Genomic DNA, 17,735 nt, shown 5'->3' with positions numbered 1-17,735 from the left:
CTATTAAAATGTAAAATTCATAGCCAGCCCTTAAATTACTGCATCTCCCACATCTAAAGGCAACATGTTAGGGAAATAAAATCGTTTTAGCTGAAGATCAGTGTTTATTTTTGGCTGCATCGCTGCACAATAACCAATCAAAGGCCATGCACTTAATTATTCAAGCTGCACGTAATCCTCAATAATGGTGAGTAGTCTCAACATGTTGACAGCCTTAATGGTCCTGACAGTTAATAGGCCTAAAGCCCAAATAACCAATTGGTAGTATTGCAGAGGCCTAATAACTGAATATGGTTAATAGTCTGAAAACAATACTCCTCCACCACCCCTTAAAAAAAAAAGTAGTACATATATGCATCTTGTCTTGAAACTGGTGCATGTGAAAGAATTCATTTTGCACATCGATTGAAAAACTTAGAGAGAAAATTACTGAAAATGACTTTTGCCCTGCCAAAATTTATATTGGGTTCCCTAATTTCACCATTAAATGCAAAATAAATATATAAATAAAAATGATGTATCAATATTTTCAATCTCCTTAAAAATTTAAAAACTTTCAGCAATTAATCTCTATCTTCTATTTCAAGAGAAAACACTTTTGGAGTTCTTTACCTATCCTATATGAGAACCTTTTTCATTAATTCATTTTCTTTGTTAAAGTAAGTAGCCAAAAATTAATTAATTAATTGCTAATGTCATTAATAAAAATTGATTGTTCACTCTGAAAAACTGTTAAAAGAGTAAGAATTATAAGTGTAACATTATTTTGATTGATATTAATCAATCTGTTTCATTTTCAGGAGTTTGAATGGTGATCGAACAACAATTCACAAAAATCTCTGTATATGTCTTCTCATCGCAGAAGCTGTTTTTCTTATTGGTATAGATCAGACTCATACCAAAGCATTTTGTGGAATTGTAGCAGGACTTTTGCACTACTTCTTCCTGGCAGCATTTGTTTGGATGTTTTTTGAAGGCTTTCAGTTGTATGTGATGCTCATAGAAGTTTTTGAATCGGAGAAGTCTAGAGTAAAATTCTACTATGCTGCTGCTTATGGGATCCCTGCTGTAATTGTGATGATTTCTGCAATAATTGACCCTTTCAGCTATGGTACAGAAGATTACTGTTGGTTGAAAGTTGACAATTACTTTGTCTTCAGTTTTGTTGGTCCTGTTGCAGCAATTCTATTGGTAAAGTTTTTTTCTTATATAAACTAAAAACTACAATGACATAGTTGCTGGTTTGTGTAATTTATCAGTATTCCTAGAAATTTGTTGCATTAAAAATTATTATTATTAAGCTTGATTGTAAAAATGAATGCCTTCCAATGAGTAATTACAGATTTATGTTTCAGGCTAACATGGTGTTTTTGACAATAGCAATCTGCATAATGTGTCGACATTCAAACTTAACTGCAACTATGAAAGCCAAAGAACAAACTAAACTTACAAGTGTCAGGTAAATTATCTTGGCCATGTTCATTGTGAACTCCTCAGCATGATATAAGTAATTTAATAATCTGTAGTAATTACAACTATAACTGGTAAATATATATTTTTCCCTGCATATAATTTACCAATTCAAGAAATTCTTAGTTTTATTTTGGAGAAACCTTCTTTCTTTAAAACAGTAATTTTGTGTTAACCCTTATGAGCCAAAAATGCTTAAAATGACTGTAAAAGTTGAAATTACATTATTTTTATAATTGAAATGAAAGTTTATGTTTACTAAATAAAGACTGTGGGATGTGATCAGTGTGTAAATTGTGTACTTAATGTATATTTTTTTCCTACCTATGAAACTAGTTTTGAGATCTTTTGCATTATTAAGATATGAGTATAGATAAAAAAATATTAAATGACTTCAAAGTATCATACATACTTTAATACAGTCAAGATTGCATACACCAAACCAATTAGAATTACTCAATGCATCATAAAACTTGTGTAATTTTAGTTGTACTTAGATCACATTTTAGTTAATTCAGTTTAGAAGCCTTATTAAACATATAAAATTATTTGTATATGTTTTTCTGTATCTTTCTTGGGCTAAGTCATATGTGTTTGCAATTCTTACTAATCAGGCCTACTATATCACAACCTAAATATTATGAATACTAACCAGCTCTTTTCTTGTCTTGCATGTAAACTGTAGTGATGAGGATGAGTGCTCCCATCGCCAAGTCCTGATTATGTAAGAACTGTTTTTAGTTCACTTAACTTTAATGTGACTCTGCCATAGTTCCTCTGAGATATATAAAATAAATATAACTGATTTTCTATGTTTCATTTTCTGTTTTCTCTTCATGATCACTAACATTTGTACTAATTATCTTTATAGTGCCACTTAACTAGTTCTTTCAGTTGTGTTTAGACAACCATACTGAATTGGTATCCACTCTGGTTTCAACTTTGTTTTCTTTTAGCCATAAACCATATTCGTCAAGACAAAATATGAAGACGATGAATTTTGGTTTGTTCAAAAAGTATGATTAAATTAGTTTGTTTTTTTTAAAATGCTAGGTGAAGCAAGTTTAGTTAACATGTGTATGTCACAATGTTTATTTCATTAATTTATCATTGTTCTTTGTAACAATGTTTTTCTTTACTTTGGTTGTTTATACTTGGTATATGCGTTATTGTTTGTAAACTGCCAACTTACTAAAAACTTCTGGATTTCATTATGTTTTAGCCTAATTCAGCATATCTGCAATGCAGTGTGTTTTTCAAAGCTTCCATCAATTTTTGAAGATGGAATTCTACCTTTGGTGCAGTTGATTCTTTCTAATGTGAAACTTGAGTTTTTAACTGTGAGAAATGATACACTACAGTTCTAGTAGACTTTGTCATTCCAATTCATGAAAATCTCACCCTTGAAAATATATATGAGTAAAGGTTTTAAAAGCGTGAGGTTGATGAGGGATGACCATTTTAACTTATTTGTGATGCTGCATCATTAATGTTAGTATCATCTATCTAGTCTATCAGTAAAGTAATGGAAATAGTTTAAGTGACACACAACAGTTTTCTTGTGTTGCTGTACAAGCTTAGAGACTTACAGGTTAAATTCTTTTTATAATCAAAAACAAATTGATAAACATTCAGGATAGCATTTCAAAATTCACTTGTTAGAGTTTGTAGATTGGTTTAAACTGTTAATCCAGGTCTCCATAAGGTTAATACAGTAATCATAATTCAGAATGTTCACGCACATTTAACTATAGGTTGATGGGAAGTTATTTTACATAATATATACATCAATGAATTTGGATGATTTCTTCTCTATCCAGTCAAAAATTTATAGTTAGACTAAAGAAATTTGTTGGTAATTTCTAAGAAAAATTCCTATATTTATATGTACATTATAATAATTATGACAGTACTAAACTCACAACTAGAATTGAAAAGGAAAGGTTTTTTGACATGTGATTGCCTGAAATAATAACATAAAAATCAATTTTAATGATTTTATTTTAGGGTTTGGATACGTGGGGCTCTGGTGCTCGTATTCCTGTTGGGGTTGACTTGGGCATTTGGTCTGCTCTACCTGAGCAGAGAATCTGTTGTTATGGCATACATATTCACCATTCTGAATAGCCTGCAGGGATTATTCATTTTTTTATTCCACTGTGTTAAGAATGACAAGGTAAACACCTGTTATAGTAAAAATTACTAATGGCCAGTAAAATTTTAATATGACAAAAATAAAGTTTTCATCAATAGTAAAGTTATTATTCCACATGGATCTTTGTTAATTGTCAGAGAAAGTCTGTAAATGATAATACAGCATATATAAAGAAACAATTAAATGGTGGGCCTACTTTATTGAATGAACTGTTAAATCATTGTACAATTTAACAAAATAAACTGCCCTAAGTATTTCAGTAAATTTTTCAAAGATAACAGAATTATAGTTCTATGTTCAGAACAACATATGATAATGTCAATTAATTGTTTATTCATAATTATTCTTGAAATAATTATCAATTAACTTAATATCTCAGTATGCTTGAGAGATAAATTATGTGTAACTATAGACCACTGACAGACAAAGTTTATTTTTAGCATACATCTGACTTGGTAACTGGCCAATAAAAAATAAATTCATTCTTTTGTGATTATAATGATATGATACAAATGTGTGTATTTTAGGTTGATGTGTTTGTATCATTAGAGGAGATTCTTTAGTATATCATTCTGATAAGATAGTCTATTGTGTAAATAGGAAGAATAGAGTTAAATTATGCTATCCAGAGGCAAGGGTGGAGAATATAAATGACATGGCAAGAGATATAATAAAGGGTGCTAGTAGTTGTAGTATTTAGTCTTTGTAGTGCATGTATGAGCTAATGATGTAGGAAAGGGGAGAGCAGAGGTGCTAATTGTTAAGTACAAGGTATTCAAGTAACAGGACCATAATAATTATGTCAGGGATACTACCAAGACTTAACCGTGGAGATGAAATTACAAGTATGTTACAAGGGCTGAAAACTAGGCTTAGGTTATTATGTAAGGCAGATTGGATTTATGAGATCAGTTCAATGAGAAGAGGAAGCTTTTTGGAATGAATGGGTTGTATTTAAATAATGTAGAAGCTGACTTTTCTGCAAGGTCTGTCAACTCAAATGCAAAAGCAACTTTAAAACTAGGATAAGATAATATAAAGGGCTAGAATAATGAATAGAAATATGATGTAGAGAAGAGGGTAGAGTCTGGGAACATGATGCAAAGGTAGTTTTATGGTAGGATAAACTGTTATTTTTGTAATATTAGAAATATATGAAATAAAATGCATATTTTCCAAGCATTGGTTAGAACAGATCATTTTTTGTTATAATAGGAATAACTGAAACCTGGTTAAGTTTAATCGGGATATAGTACTAAACGAAGGGGAGAAGTGGTTTTATATATAAAATGTCAGTTAAAGCCTTTTCATGTTGAGGATATCAAAGCTAACAACAATGAGATTATATTTATCTGGGTTTCTGTTTGTGGTTATAAAGGTAAAAAGACTTAGAATTTTTTATATAACTCCAAATGAAATTGATGAAATTAATGAGAAATAGTTGATTGAGTAGAGACTGGGGAACATGTGGGTGGAAGTGATAATTTCTCAATTGAACTTGATGTTTTGCTGCATATGGAAATAAAATATGATCACATTTTGGTTTCAAGTTTGTAAAAAGCATATCTTAAGATGAATCAAGAATTGTGTGCTTTAAATTGGGTAACTGCATTAGTTGTAGATACTAATCAAATGTGGAAAAGTTTTAAAAATTCTTAAATATTCAAAATAGGAATGTTCCTTTTAGACAATAAAATGGTGGCTGCAAGCAAAAAACCAGGTTTGCCCACAAAAGATGTAAAGGGTAAAGTTAAAGAAAAGCATTATGAATATAAGTAATTTAAACTGACTACAATGATGTGAGAAAGATTATAGAAAATAAAAAAGCTGCTTAAATAAAGATTTAAGCAACATCCATCATTTTGAGTAGTTGATAGATGAAAACAACATTGAACAAAATGATCATGTTAATTTTTAGCTTGTGAAGAGAAAATTGGGAAATTTAAAGAATGAAAAAGCTCTTGGTCCAGATAATATTTATCCAAAAGTTTTGAAGGAGGTTAAGGATTGGATGTTTGAGACACTTATTGTTTTTCTAAATCCACAAATAATGGGGAAGTTCTAGAAGATCAGTAAAAGAAGAATGTTCCCTGTAGTTATAGGTCTATTAGTCTTATATCACTGGTGAGAAAAGTTTTTGAAAGTCTAGTAAAAGATGTTTTGCAAAGCCATTATATAAAGTTTAAATTTTTGTTTGCTAGGCAACATAATTTTACTAGAGGGAGTACCTTGCCTTAATAAACATTTGACATTCTTTGAAGATGTCACTGTTTACATAAATGAGGGTACGTGTCCAAATGTAGTATATCTGGATTTTCAGAAAGTATTTGACAAAGTGCTACATAAAAGGCTTGTGAAAAAGTTATATTTGTAGGTGTGAAGAATAAGCTGGCTCATTGGATTGAGTTCTGAATAGGTGGAAGAAAGCAGAGGGTTTTCATAAATGAAGTTCAGTCAAATTGAATCATTGTGACAAGTGGGGTTCTTGAGGTTCAGTGTCAGGATCTTTGGTGTTGTGTTTTGTTTATTTACATCAGCAACTTCGATGAGGAAGATGCTACTGGTTACAAAAAAGATTTGAATTATTTGGTGAGTTGGGCTGATGAATGGAAAGATGGCTTTTAACTGTATTAAATGTAAGGTATATTTCAGATTGTCATATTCCTGATACATTGAGTGTAATTTTTTGATGGAAATAACCTTAACATTTTTATGGAATAAAATGCCATGGTTTTCTGGTTGATTACTCTCTTTAAGCCATCCAAGCAGTTTGCTGTCGCGAGAGGTAAGACTAACAGGATTTAAGGTTGTATCTAAATAAATAGTGATTACAAGGGTAAAGAGTTTAGAGGAGGTCTACTAGGATGATACTTGGGATGGAAATTTTATTATTTGAGGGTAGGTTAAGATCTCTAAACTTGTTTTTATTTTGAAAAACAAATTAGAGGGGACCTGATAGAGGTGTTTAAAATTGTTAAGGGAATTGATAATGCTGATGCAGCATCTTTTCTTCACATTTAAAGATAAGACCAGGGGATATAAATATGCATTTTGGCTTTATAATGGTAATATTAATTTAAGACAGTTTTGATTTTCTAATAGCGTGATTGGACTTTGGTATAAGTTGCATTCAGTTGTGGTTGATGCAGTTAATTTAAGGGAACACTTGAAAAATATCTAATTGGTAAGGTCTGGCTTTAAGTTTGTTTGTTTTTGGGGCATAATTTAACTTAATAGATCAGACAACCAAAGTCTACCAAAAGTTCCTTTGATGCCATTTAATTATATGTTAAATATTAGTAGCAGTATTCTTATGAAAGCATACTTCTAAGATTAAGGCACCATGATATAAATTTACTGCAGGAAATCATAATTATATTATTTCACAGATTTATGCACTTATATATGTATATTGAATAAATTTTAAATAGTTTCTTACTTAATACGTATTGTAATAGTAAACACGAGTCTAAACCTTCTGAAACCAATATTTAAATCTGAGAAAATCACCATTTAGTTCCTTATGCGATCCTAATAACCATATTGTAATTTTAGAACTGTATTTTGTGTATTATTATAGGTGCAGAAGGAATACAAAAAGTTTCTGCACAGAACCCAGTGGCTTCCAGACTGTATTCGTAAGAGCAAGCACACAGAACGGAGATCAAGTTTCTACGTACATTCCAATGGAACTATGTCTGCTCCAAACTCTTCTGGACAGCAAACCGTGAGTATCTCAACACTTGAATGTAGTGCATATTAACAAGCCCAGTGATTAATCAGTTCTCAAACTAAACTACTTAAACATTTCTATAGCCATCTTTCTCAATTTATGGCATCATACCATTTTTAAAAACCTGGTCATACGTTTCACAAAGGAGAACATAACAGATAAATTTAACACTCAATGCTTAGTTAACTCAAGAGGGAAAGGTTAAAATTTAAAGGAAAGTTAATGTTTTTCTTCTGAAATACATTACTGCTCCTGTATTTTCAAGTAGAACTGTTGGAAAATATATGCAATGAACATGAAATAATACAGCATAATTTAAATTTGTTCAAATACGATTTTCTAGTGATTTTAAGGTGGGGTAGGTTGTTCAAACAGACCTTTGCATAAGTTTATTATTACTAAGCAGGTTTCTCTACTAGAAATCAGAGTGAGGAATATATTCTTTGTCATTGTCTTTCCATTCCACACTTTATGGGCAGGATAGTACACATTAGATGGATGAATTTTGACCAACTGCACACATCATGTGCTACTTTCAAAGTTCTATATCTGATTGACTTTTGATAGGCCAGGTAAAAGTGGAAGATTAGGTTTTTCCTCGATATAGTTTATAATTGTTTATTTTTTCATTAACATTGTTTAGGAAAGTAAATGGACATAATGTAGAATGATGTTTTTCTTCCCCTCCACCCCACTTCATTCACAATTTAGTTTCAGTGCATTTGAAGATAGTTTTTGGAACTTCATTGTAATACATTCTAGTTCTTTGTTAGCTCCTTTTGAAGCAATTTGTTTGAATTCATTCCTGTTGTGTAAGCTCACTCCACATCCTTCCTTACTTTAAGTTGAGACCAATGATTATTAAAGGAACTTATGTAACGTCCCAGTGGTTGGGTTAGGAAGCCTTAGGTATGTTTATAATGTTCATCCTTGAAATAATTGAGCTCTTCTCTCCTGCCTTTTTGGCTGTGTAGTTTCTGACTCTGTGCCACAGCAGAGGAGGTTGAAAAAGTGCTAGTGATATATCTTGGAAATCCTACCCTGGTGATTTTCTAGTTGATTTGTTTTCTAAACAGTTATCAGAAAAAACAAATCTATTTCTTCAAAAATGCTCACTGTTCAGGTTCTATAAAGGAAATGTGAGCTAATGTCTTTACATCAGTTCTTATTAAATCCACATTTTCCATATGGTGGTTTGTTCTCCTTTCTGCAACAACCCTACCTAGCAGCTCTTTCATTACAAGACTTATTTTTCCCTCTCAGTTGAGAGGACAAGAAAGAATTGTAACCCATGAACTAATATATCTTTAATTACATTGTTGCTTTTGTATGACGTAGAGTTTGCAAGTTTACAGATGTTTGTATTATGTTACCATCATCAGTTTTGGCACAGACTGTGCTATGTCTGTTCCCTTTCTTAGGAATTAAGTTTTGTACATTTTTTTTTGAAATGTCTAAAATGTTTTATATACCATTATTGTCAGGAATTCACTTGGTACATAAGTTTTGTATAATAAAATTTTATCAGCAGAGATTCTGGTCTTCAAAAATATCATTGTACTGGTCCAAATAGCACAGAAATAGTAATTCATTACACATGTAAATCTAATTAAAAAATATATTAGCTATGAAGTACATAATTAGCACTTTCATAGCTTCTAATCATGAATAACACTATGTAACACAAATTTTGTTCCTGGATAGTATGTGTTATTTCTTCATTGCTTATGTTGTAAAAGTACAGAAAATGGTTATTATTCCCTTCAAACTTTGCTTCAAAATTTGCACATTTTCATTTACCTGAGGTCTCAATAAAACAACATATGAGTCACGATTTACATGTATTCATACTAAAGTTATACAAAAATGTTTAGAAGTGACTAGTTTTTTGAGATTTGCACCTGTAATGTAAATTACTTTCACGTATCAGCCCCCAAATATAGCATGTTTTTGTTATATGCTCCTGGGTAGCAAAAGCAAAGTTTGAAGAGAAAAATAGGTCTTTTCCATTTACTTTAGGCATAAGAAATTGGGAAATAACACTTTCTGCTCAGAAACAAGAAGTAGTAAAAATTTTGTTGCATAGTTTAATCATATTTACTAGAGGATGTGTATGTCATCATAGGAGTTGATACAATACATACCTAGATACAAAAGTTGTTACAAAGGTTGACAGTATTGGTAGTAATTTATTATTTATATTACTAACAGCGTCTTATTTAAGTACTTCAAACTTTAGTGTTTTTTTCAAATTCTCAAGTTTGATCAACTTGGTGGTAAAATATAAGAAGTTAATATCTTTCTATTTTGTTAGTGTTAAACCTTTGTTACTTTGTATGTTATGTTTTTATTGAGTACTACATGTTGTCTTCATATCTTTCATTACTTATTTCAATTTATTAAATCGTTAATTTTTAGCAAAAATACTTTGTTAGAAATTTATTTTTTTTCTGTACACACAACTTGTGATGTTTAATGAAAATTAGTCAGATATCGTGATAATACCTAAATTGTAACAGACTGATTAATTCTTCTAACTAACACAGAGCTTTAAATTGCCTATTTTGCTCTCAAATTCATAAGATTCACAGATTTTTTATTCTCTTTTTATTACCTTATTTTGCTGAAAATCTTCAACTTTATATCTTATAGTCCCCATCACAAGGATGGAACGCAGACCCAACTCACCAATCCTCAACAAACAGTTCTTCACTTAGGTTTTCAAGTCAAGGTAGATATTTTATGTACAGGTGCTTCATACATATTTATAACAAGGCACTTGTTCGTCCATCTAGACTTTCCATTCCCTTAAATTTTAAATACATAGCTCTGTTAAGCTATGTCTTAAGCACAGACCTAAATAGTATAAAAATTTGTAAGTATATTTGTATTTTAATTAAGTGAATGTGTTGCAGCTGCATCCCACACTTTGATAATTTTGGAAATATCAAACATGGATGTAAATAAATGGTGTGTAAATCATGACTTCAAGAGATATCTGACTAAGATGATACTTACATTGTGATGTAATTCATGATAACAAGAAAACCCAATTGAAATAAAAATGTATATCAGAATGTCTGGTATGGATATTAACTTTTACTGATAAGCAGAGAATAACATTTTGACCTTCCTACATCATCTTTGTCTCTCTCTTCGTTAACTTGAAGATGATCTAAAAAGGTTCAAATGTTGTGCTCTGCTTATCAATAAACGTGTTAATATCCATACTAGCCATTCTGAGATTACATTCTTACATTGTGAATTCTTTTGTATGATTGCAATAAGCAAGTGTGTTTGCTCTGACAAAAGGATCATGCATTGATAAATACAATTTGTTTTAGTATTTCAGCTACCTGAGACTTATTAATCTGCATGCACAAAATATGCCTTAGACTGTTAAAAGCGATTTAAATTCTTAATATTCAGGATCATGTTTAATCCATGTTATTTGTAAGCAACAACTGAAAACTTGAAGATAGGACTAAACAGTTCTCTATCTTCTTTATAGGCCTTTCATCTACAGTTTTGGGTACAAAGTCTGGTCACGAGAGGAAATCTTCTCGTAGCAGTAATGCATCCTCTCGCAGTTTGTCTAAAAAGTCTAAGTCAGTGAAGGAGACGTCATTCCCTATCCACAACAATAATGGTATTGTGGGAGATCTTTCTGTAATGGATTGCTCAGTTATCGATTCTGACTGTGTGACTGACTATTGCAGTAACAAGCTGACTGCATACAACACAGCAACCGAACCAGTTAGACTTGGACCGTATGGACACCTTTCTGAAACAGATAAGCCAAATCTCTTTCCTGACCACATTTACGAAGCACTTGACGAAGAGCAGATAATGGAGCATGTGTCAACGAAGTGGCAACCACAACCTCCTCCCTACTGTATGGTACCCCAAGATGGACATATAAGAAACAACTCTGATTGTAGTCACCAGTCATCATCTAGCCTTGCCTGTGATCAGCACCCTCTTATCTCTCGAGCATTTCCTGAAAGAAATGCTTTGATCTCATTAGCTCAAGTTTTGAATAGCACTCCCAGACATGCATCTCTACCAATGAGACATGTTCCAGGATTACAAAACACACAAAGCCAAGCAGCTTCTGAAAAATCATCCAATATGATGACAGGAATGAAAAATGAAAATACTTACCCAGGTGAATCAACCCAATCTACTGAACCAGATGGGGAGCATCTTGATGGACATCTTCATAGTCTACCAAATCTTCACCAGGGATCAGGAGAATCGCTTCAACAGCTGAATAAGTATCCTAGTGACAATGCTGTGGTGATGGCAGTGCTAGATGGTGAACGAGTGGTATGTAAACTCCAACCTGAAACCTACAGGAGTTCTTGTAACACTTCTAAGAGTCCCTATTGTCATAAGGTTAGCGAACTAAGTACGGACTGCTGATGGAGTATTAGACAACACATAAAAACCAGTTGTGTCTGTTGCCAAAAGTGTTGAGCTTATTACTCTCTGACTCTTTCAGATTGCCTTCATTTGTTGAAAGTAACTACTACAAATGTGTTCTATGATTTCAAAAAACACAGTGAACTTGTTTTTAGAGTTATTCCCTTTCTTTTCAATGCATTACAGAAGTTAAGCTTCCTGAAGTGGATGTAGAGAGGACTTGAAGAGTACATCTTACTGTCAACTGATGCACCAATGGAAGTTTCAAGCAAAAAAGACTATTTAGAGTTTTTTGTGTTTTTTTTCTGCTCTTATAGAACTTTTAAACCATAACTTAGTCAGTCTTGCAATGTATTTTGGGTAAGGTCACTTACTTGTGAAACCCACTGTACATGTATATGTATATTGAGAATAATTATTTCTTATTATTTTGGCTTCAAATGTGACCCTGTGAAAGGTTGTGAGCTTAAATATCTTGCTGTGACATTGCTCTGAGCTTTCATGACTTGTGTATAGTTTTTGGTTTAGTCTGAATTCGAGACAGCTCCTGATGTTAGTGTCATTTCAAACCTAGTTTTATTTAAAAGTAAGGTTGAAATTTCATTCGAATAATAATGTATTGCATCTGTATATGATATTTATCAGTGTAAAGCCATCTAAAACTATTTTGACTTGTCATTAAATTTATTTTTTAATAATAGAATTTTAAGGTTTAGATGAGGTATAATTAGTACTTTATTGTTAACTCCATGTCTTTTATGGTTTATGATAAACATAAAATAATCAAAGTGAGCACTTGTTTACCCCAATGGAGATCTGTAATTACTTTGAACTTTTTTTACAGCAAGCTTTTCTTTACCTCCTGAAACAGGTCTATTTTAATGCAAACAAACCATAAATTACAAGGTCATTTTCAAAGTTTAAAATAGATATAGGTACTAGAAACTACAGTTTCTCGAGAGGGATGTTCATGATCTGTGGCAATGATGCAGCTCTTTATACCACAGTGAGTGTTCAATCTGATGACTATGGTTATGAACTATTGTTCTGCAATGCAATTTCTACTACAGGGAACCTTTATACAATGCCCTGAGGTCATTGCTTTTATCCCCTCCGTTTATATTTACATATTTCAAAAGTTTCTCAACATACGTGGATGACAACTTACAGGGGATCCATTTTGGGCAATTGAAAGATGCAGAGGAGTGTGAAAGATGTGAGTGAATGGTATTGCATGAATTTCCATTTGTGTTTGCATTGTGGCAGGGTCTATCATGATAATTTGAACGTGTGACTAGATGGAACCACATAGGCAACCTATTCATGTAGAAATGTTATTTCCCTGCAATAGAGTGCTATGATCAGGTTAATCTGATAGCATGGAGAGTTTACTTTGACATTTTTTCTCAAACCATTAATTATTTAACATGCAACATTTGGAAATATTCTATTGCTTGTACAAGAATAATAAACTGCCCAACCTTCTGCACATACATGTTTCATCCATTGTGACAACACTCTTCTATTTTCTTTACATGTCAAGTACATGTGACGTTTAGGAGCATTTTGGTCTTCTGTTCAGTTGTGTGTTTAGAGAGAACCTTGTATATATAGTCTGCCTTTGTTGACCTAAATGGATGTCAATTGTCCATTTTACAGTTCCACGGAAGTTGTTTTTTTTTATTTTAGCTGTAATGGACTATTGCATTTTTAAATCACTTTGTCTAACAAGCTGTTTAATTTTCTTCATTATCTCCAGTATGTAATAGTAATCAGTTTATGTAGTGGCTTGTCCCCCCCCCTCTCTTCTGGAATTTCATCTTCTGTATTTTACCAATTCAGATCAATACTGTAGCTATCTGTTTCTTTGAAATTCAATAATTTAGATACTTATAGCACTGAAATAGAAAACTTAATGGCAAAAGCCCTAAAACGTAACTTTACCAAAATGAGAAAGTTTCAAGTACATTTTAAATATCTGTACTTTAATTGAATTGTAACGAGATGTTGTGAGCTTTTAACCACTGTAGTTACAGGCCACGAGGATTGCCAGAAGCAAGGTGACTGTATAGGTAATTTGTTACCATAGGTTATGAACGTCACTGTATAAGAGTCATTCAGCTTCTGAAAGCTTCATTCCAAATAAAATATTTTATTATAAATTCAAGTATTGAAATCAAGTTTTGAGTTTCACCGTAGCGTTTCCTCAATAGAAACGTCCAGTTATTATTTATTTTTAACAAATGTGAACCGACATGGTTATGCATTGTTGAGGTGACACCTAATATGAACTAATCTTGTGGAATGCATTTTAAGGTAATTGGATATAAATACTTATGAATATTTATGGTGGATGTTTGAAAAATACACAACTACTTCTTACCTTGCCACATCCTCATAATTCCAGGTTTTCTTGTATTATAACTCAATTTGTAGACGTGTATGTACATATATATCTTTAAGATTTACACATAAAAATGCTATTAATTTAATTATCATGTTTAAATTAACATTCACGGCTCGTGTTAAAAGCAACAGGTAGAAATTTGTGTCTCAACTGTTTTATTGTGGTCTCTATCTTTATTTGAATGCAAGACTTACATGTAGGAAATAGTTTTTGATAAAGAAATAAATCACTTTGTTATTTCTTAAAGTTTCATTAAGTTTAACAGATGTTAAGGTTTATATCCTCGATGATTCTTCTAGCAACTGATTTAATTACACATTAAAATAATATTTAAGACAACTTCTCACTATATTTAATATTCAAAACGTAAATCTTGTGCAATAGGTAGGATGTTTTGAAATATGTTTTACTACTAAACTTTTTGTTCACTTCACAAAACATTCCCGTAAATAAATTCTCACATGTTACTTTAGTCCTGTTCAAGCGTTTCTACCGATTTGAGAGCAGTCTGTAGACTTTGAAAAACAAACATGTCTCCTTTGAAAATTATTTAAAACAGCAGGGACAGCTATTTAATCAGAAACTACCTCTTCAAGTATCATGAATGTTCATTGTTTGGAAGGTTGCCACATTTATGTACATGAATAACAGAAACACTAACTTTTAATATCCACCAATCATCTTGACCTTTGATGCACGAGTAGAGATTTCTAAATCGTTAAAATTTATGGATGTGAGTTTGTAGCAATAGGGAAAATACTTAGTAAAGAAATAGTTCAATTTTTTTCTGCTAGTTTATAATACTCAAGCGAAAGGATAAATCCTAGTTCTTAAGGCCAGAACTAATTTTATTACTTATGAAAACATAAAAGTTTAGAATGTTTAGTTGAATTCAGGGGCCTTATATAGGAAGAGAGTATGAAATTCAAAATTGCCAAATTAAGCCTAGTTTATGGAAAGTGTAAAAAAATCGTAATTTATTAAACGATAGTGTATTAATATATAAATGTTTAGAATGGCTTCAGAAACACTTCTTTATCCCGTCTAAGAGCGTGAGAATTCGCTTTTATGCCTACTGATACACGAAAAAAATCGCTTATTGGTGGATCTAGACTAACGTCTCTTTTACTCCGAAAACAAAAACAACTTTAGAAGGCAAATTACATTTTACTTCTTATTTTGTGATTAGGATGTGTTTGATAACATAATGTCCAAGGAGCACAGTTGTGCCGAAACACCACTCAGCAAAAGGTTGATTTATGTCAACGTATATGTCAGTCATAAGCTAGACTAGTCCTATTTAGGTTGTTTTTGAAATAATTATTCTAATGTTATTACACACTACAGACTAACATCGAACACTGCTTTTATATATAAATGTTTTCAAGTAATTAAAACGATCGAAGATCAGAAGTTTTGTTTAGTCCATGTACATATATAGGTATTATATGAATTCAAGTGGTATTTCTTTGATGAATGTCCTGTAAACTAGGAAGTATAACATAATCAGTAATATCTGGAAATTGAATGTGATTTGTATCAGCTGAACATTCAATATTAGATAACTAATATCTTCGTTTACGTTTTACTTTGAAAGATGTGCTCACTATTCATTTTCCTCTCGTTTCCCTGTTAAAACACGAAGTTGTTTTTCCTTTCTAATGGCTAGTGTAATTTTGTCTTTGTATACACTGAAGTGTGATGTATTATGCCAAGTTTGCCTGTTTTGTTTTTCTAAATAATAGAAGTCATTAAACCAGCAAACGTATGTATGTGTGTGTCTTGTTTTATAACTTAAAAGTTCCCTGCAAACATACCCAAATTGGCCTGGAGACAGTAAGTATTTATTTTCGAAATGAAACAAATCGTACAGAGAAAAATCTTATTTAATTTTCACTTGAAAAAATACAAGTCGGAAGATCACACTGAAAGTCACTAAATAAAATATAACCGCTAATACACGCAATCTCGAGTTCACCGAAAACTGCAAGTTGTTTGAAATTAATTCAGAACGGCTCCAAAACTTTCAAGAAAAGTAAATCGCGTGACGCTGACAAAAAAGTAAACTGAAACTACAACACGAGGTGAATGTTCATGTTCTTGTTTTTTAATAATGCTGTTCCTGAGCTAACCCAACAAGATGACAAATGGATGAATGTTTATATAAATAGAGGAATTCATAATTAAATATTTATGAAGCAGAAACGTAGCCGTTAGAAGGAAGGATATGGAGATTAACGTGCAAGTGTTTTTTTTTTCTTTATTGTTAGTATTTCCATTGTCCCTCATGTGGGAATACTTGAACATATTTAAACTTTTGAAAAGAAATATCTGTAGTACGTAGAATAGTAACCAGAGAAATCTGCTGTAAATATTTCAACATTTAAATCAACTCTGAACAAAAAGAAACCCTGTTTAAAGGTTTCATTGAATGTTATTTGTTCCATTCTGATTAGAAAATATTTTAGAAAGATCGAAATAAGATGTCGCAGAAGATGTAAAATTTATAGACAATAAATGAATTAAAACATATAAAACAGATTTAAAGATTAGTTTGTGTTATGCTAATAGCAAGCTATATCAGAAAACAGGGTTGTGGTTATCCGGATTGGGAAGCTGCGATTCCAGTTACCCTCATTGTTTAATCATACTTTTGGGATATGGGTGCGTTAGAAGTGTAACGCTCATGTCTCACCTTTCAACGAGACAAAACATTGCTGTGAGTTCTGTTGACTGGCCGATTTTCGTCTAGTCTATCAGTTCAACATTAGGGACAGCTAGCTCACTTTGAAAAGGTTGGCTTTTCTTTTAAAACGTTTTGGCAATCTCTAATTTTGTTTCTATCCGGACCCAACATGCTTTGTTACTATCATGAAAAGTGCATGCTCAAATGTGTTTTTTAATTATTAAAAAAAATCAAAATGTATTCTAAAGTGTGCATTTTACTGGCCGACACGTGTGCGTTTTCTTAATGTATTATGAACCAAGAAACTTATTTTTTACCTCAAGTATTCTCTTAATGGTTCCCTTTATTAATCCGAGCTACAACATGAACTTAATTCAGTGAACCAAATATAAAGTTTCTCGTCAACAAGAAACTGTGCAATTAATTGTATGCAGAACATATTTTCTTGTTAAATTATGTTCCGACAACTAGAAGCCTCCCAGTGACAGCAGTATGTCTGCGTACTTATAACGCTAGAAACCGGGTTTCGATACCCGTGGTGATCAGAGCATAGATAGTTCTTTATGTAGCTTTTTGCTTTGCTTAACTGTAAACAAACAACTTAAACTAAAATTAAGACTTTGGAAAACAAGATAAGAGTGATACAAACTCACAAAAAGCTGGAACAACATTCTGTTAATATTGATCCAACTATGCTATTTAACTCACAAATGACTAGTGATAATTAATAAATATCACCATTTATAAATGGGCTGGGTGTGACCAAATGGTCAGTAGCTCGTATTTAAAACAATGACCCCATTTCATCGACTATAATATTTTTCCCCCCAATCTAATTGATTAATATTTTCTGAAATAG

General features: G+C 31.8%; 1 protein-coding gene across 4 annotated transcripts in view; it reads left to right on the top strand.

Moving 5' to 3' along the window:
• Positions 1 to 15,958, top strand: part of LOC143248834 (latrophilin Cirl-like) — a 194,611-nt gene extending 178,653 nt beyond the window's left edge. For 3 of the 4 annotated variants that reach the window (XM_076497659.1, XM_076497658.1, XM_076497656.1), the window contains exons 14-20: positions 801 to 1,191; positions 1,356 to 1,459; positions 2,156 to 2,194; positions 3,478 to 3,646; positions 7,206 to 7,352; positions 10,011 to 10,089; positions 10,870 to 15,958. In XM_076497659.1, the coding sequence (XP_076353774.1) occupies positions 801 to 1,191; positions 1,356 to 1,459; positions 2,156 to 2,194; positions 3,478 to 3,646; positions 7,206 to 7,352; positions 10,011 to 10,089; positions 10,870 to 11,783 (1,843 nt within the window). In that variant the 3' untranslated portion in view covers positions 11,784 to 15,958. The remainder of the gene's footprint in view (positions 1 to 800; positions 1,192 to 1,355; positions 1,460 to 2,155; positions 2,195 to 3,477; positions 3,647 to 7,205; positions 7,353 to 10,010; positions 10,090 to 10,869) is intronic. The other variant, XM_076497657.1, reaches the window with a different exon arrangement.
• Positions 15,959 to 17,735: the final 1,777 nt, after the last annotated feature.

The sequence above is a fragment of the Tachypleus tridentatus genome, chromosome 4, assembly GCF_004210375.1.
Source record: "Tachypleus tridentatus isolate NWPU-2018 chromosome 4, ASM421037v1, whole genome shotgun sequence".
NCBI classification, from domain to species: Eukaryota; Metazoa; Arthropoda; class Merostomata; order Xiphosura; family Limulidae; genus Tachypleus; species Tachypleus tridentatus.
This window is presented reverse-complemented; position numbering and strand designations above follow the sequence as displayed.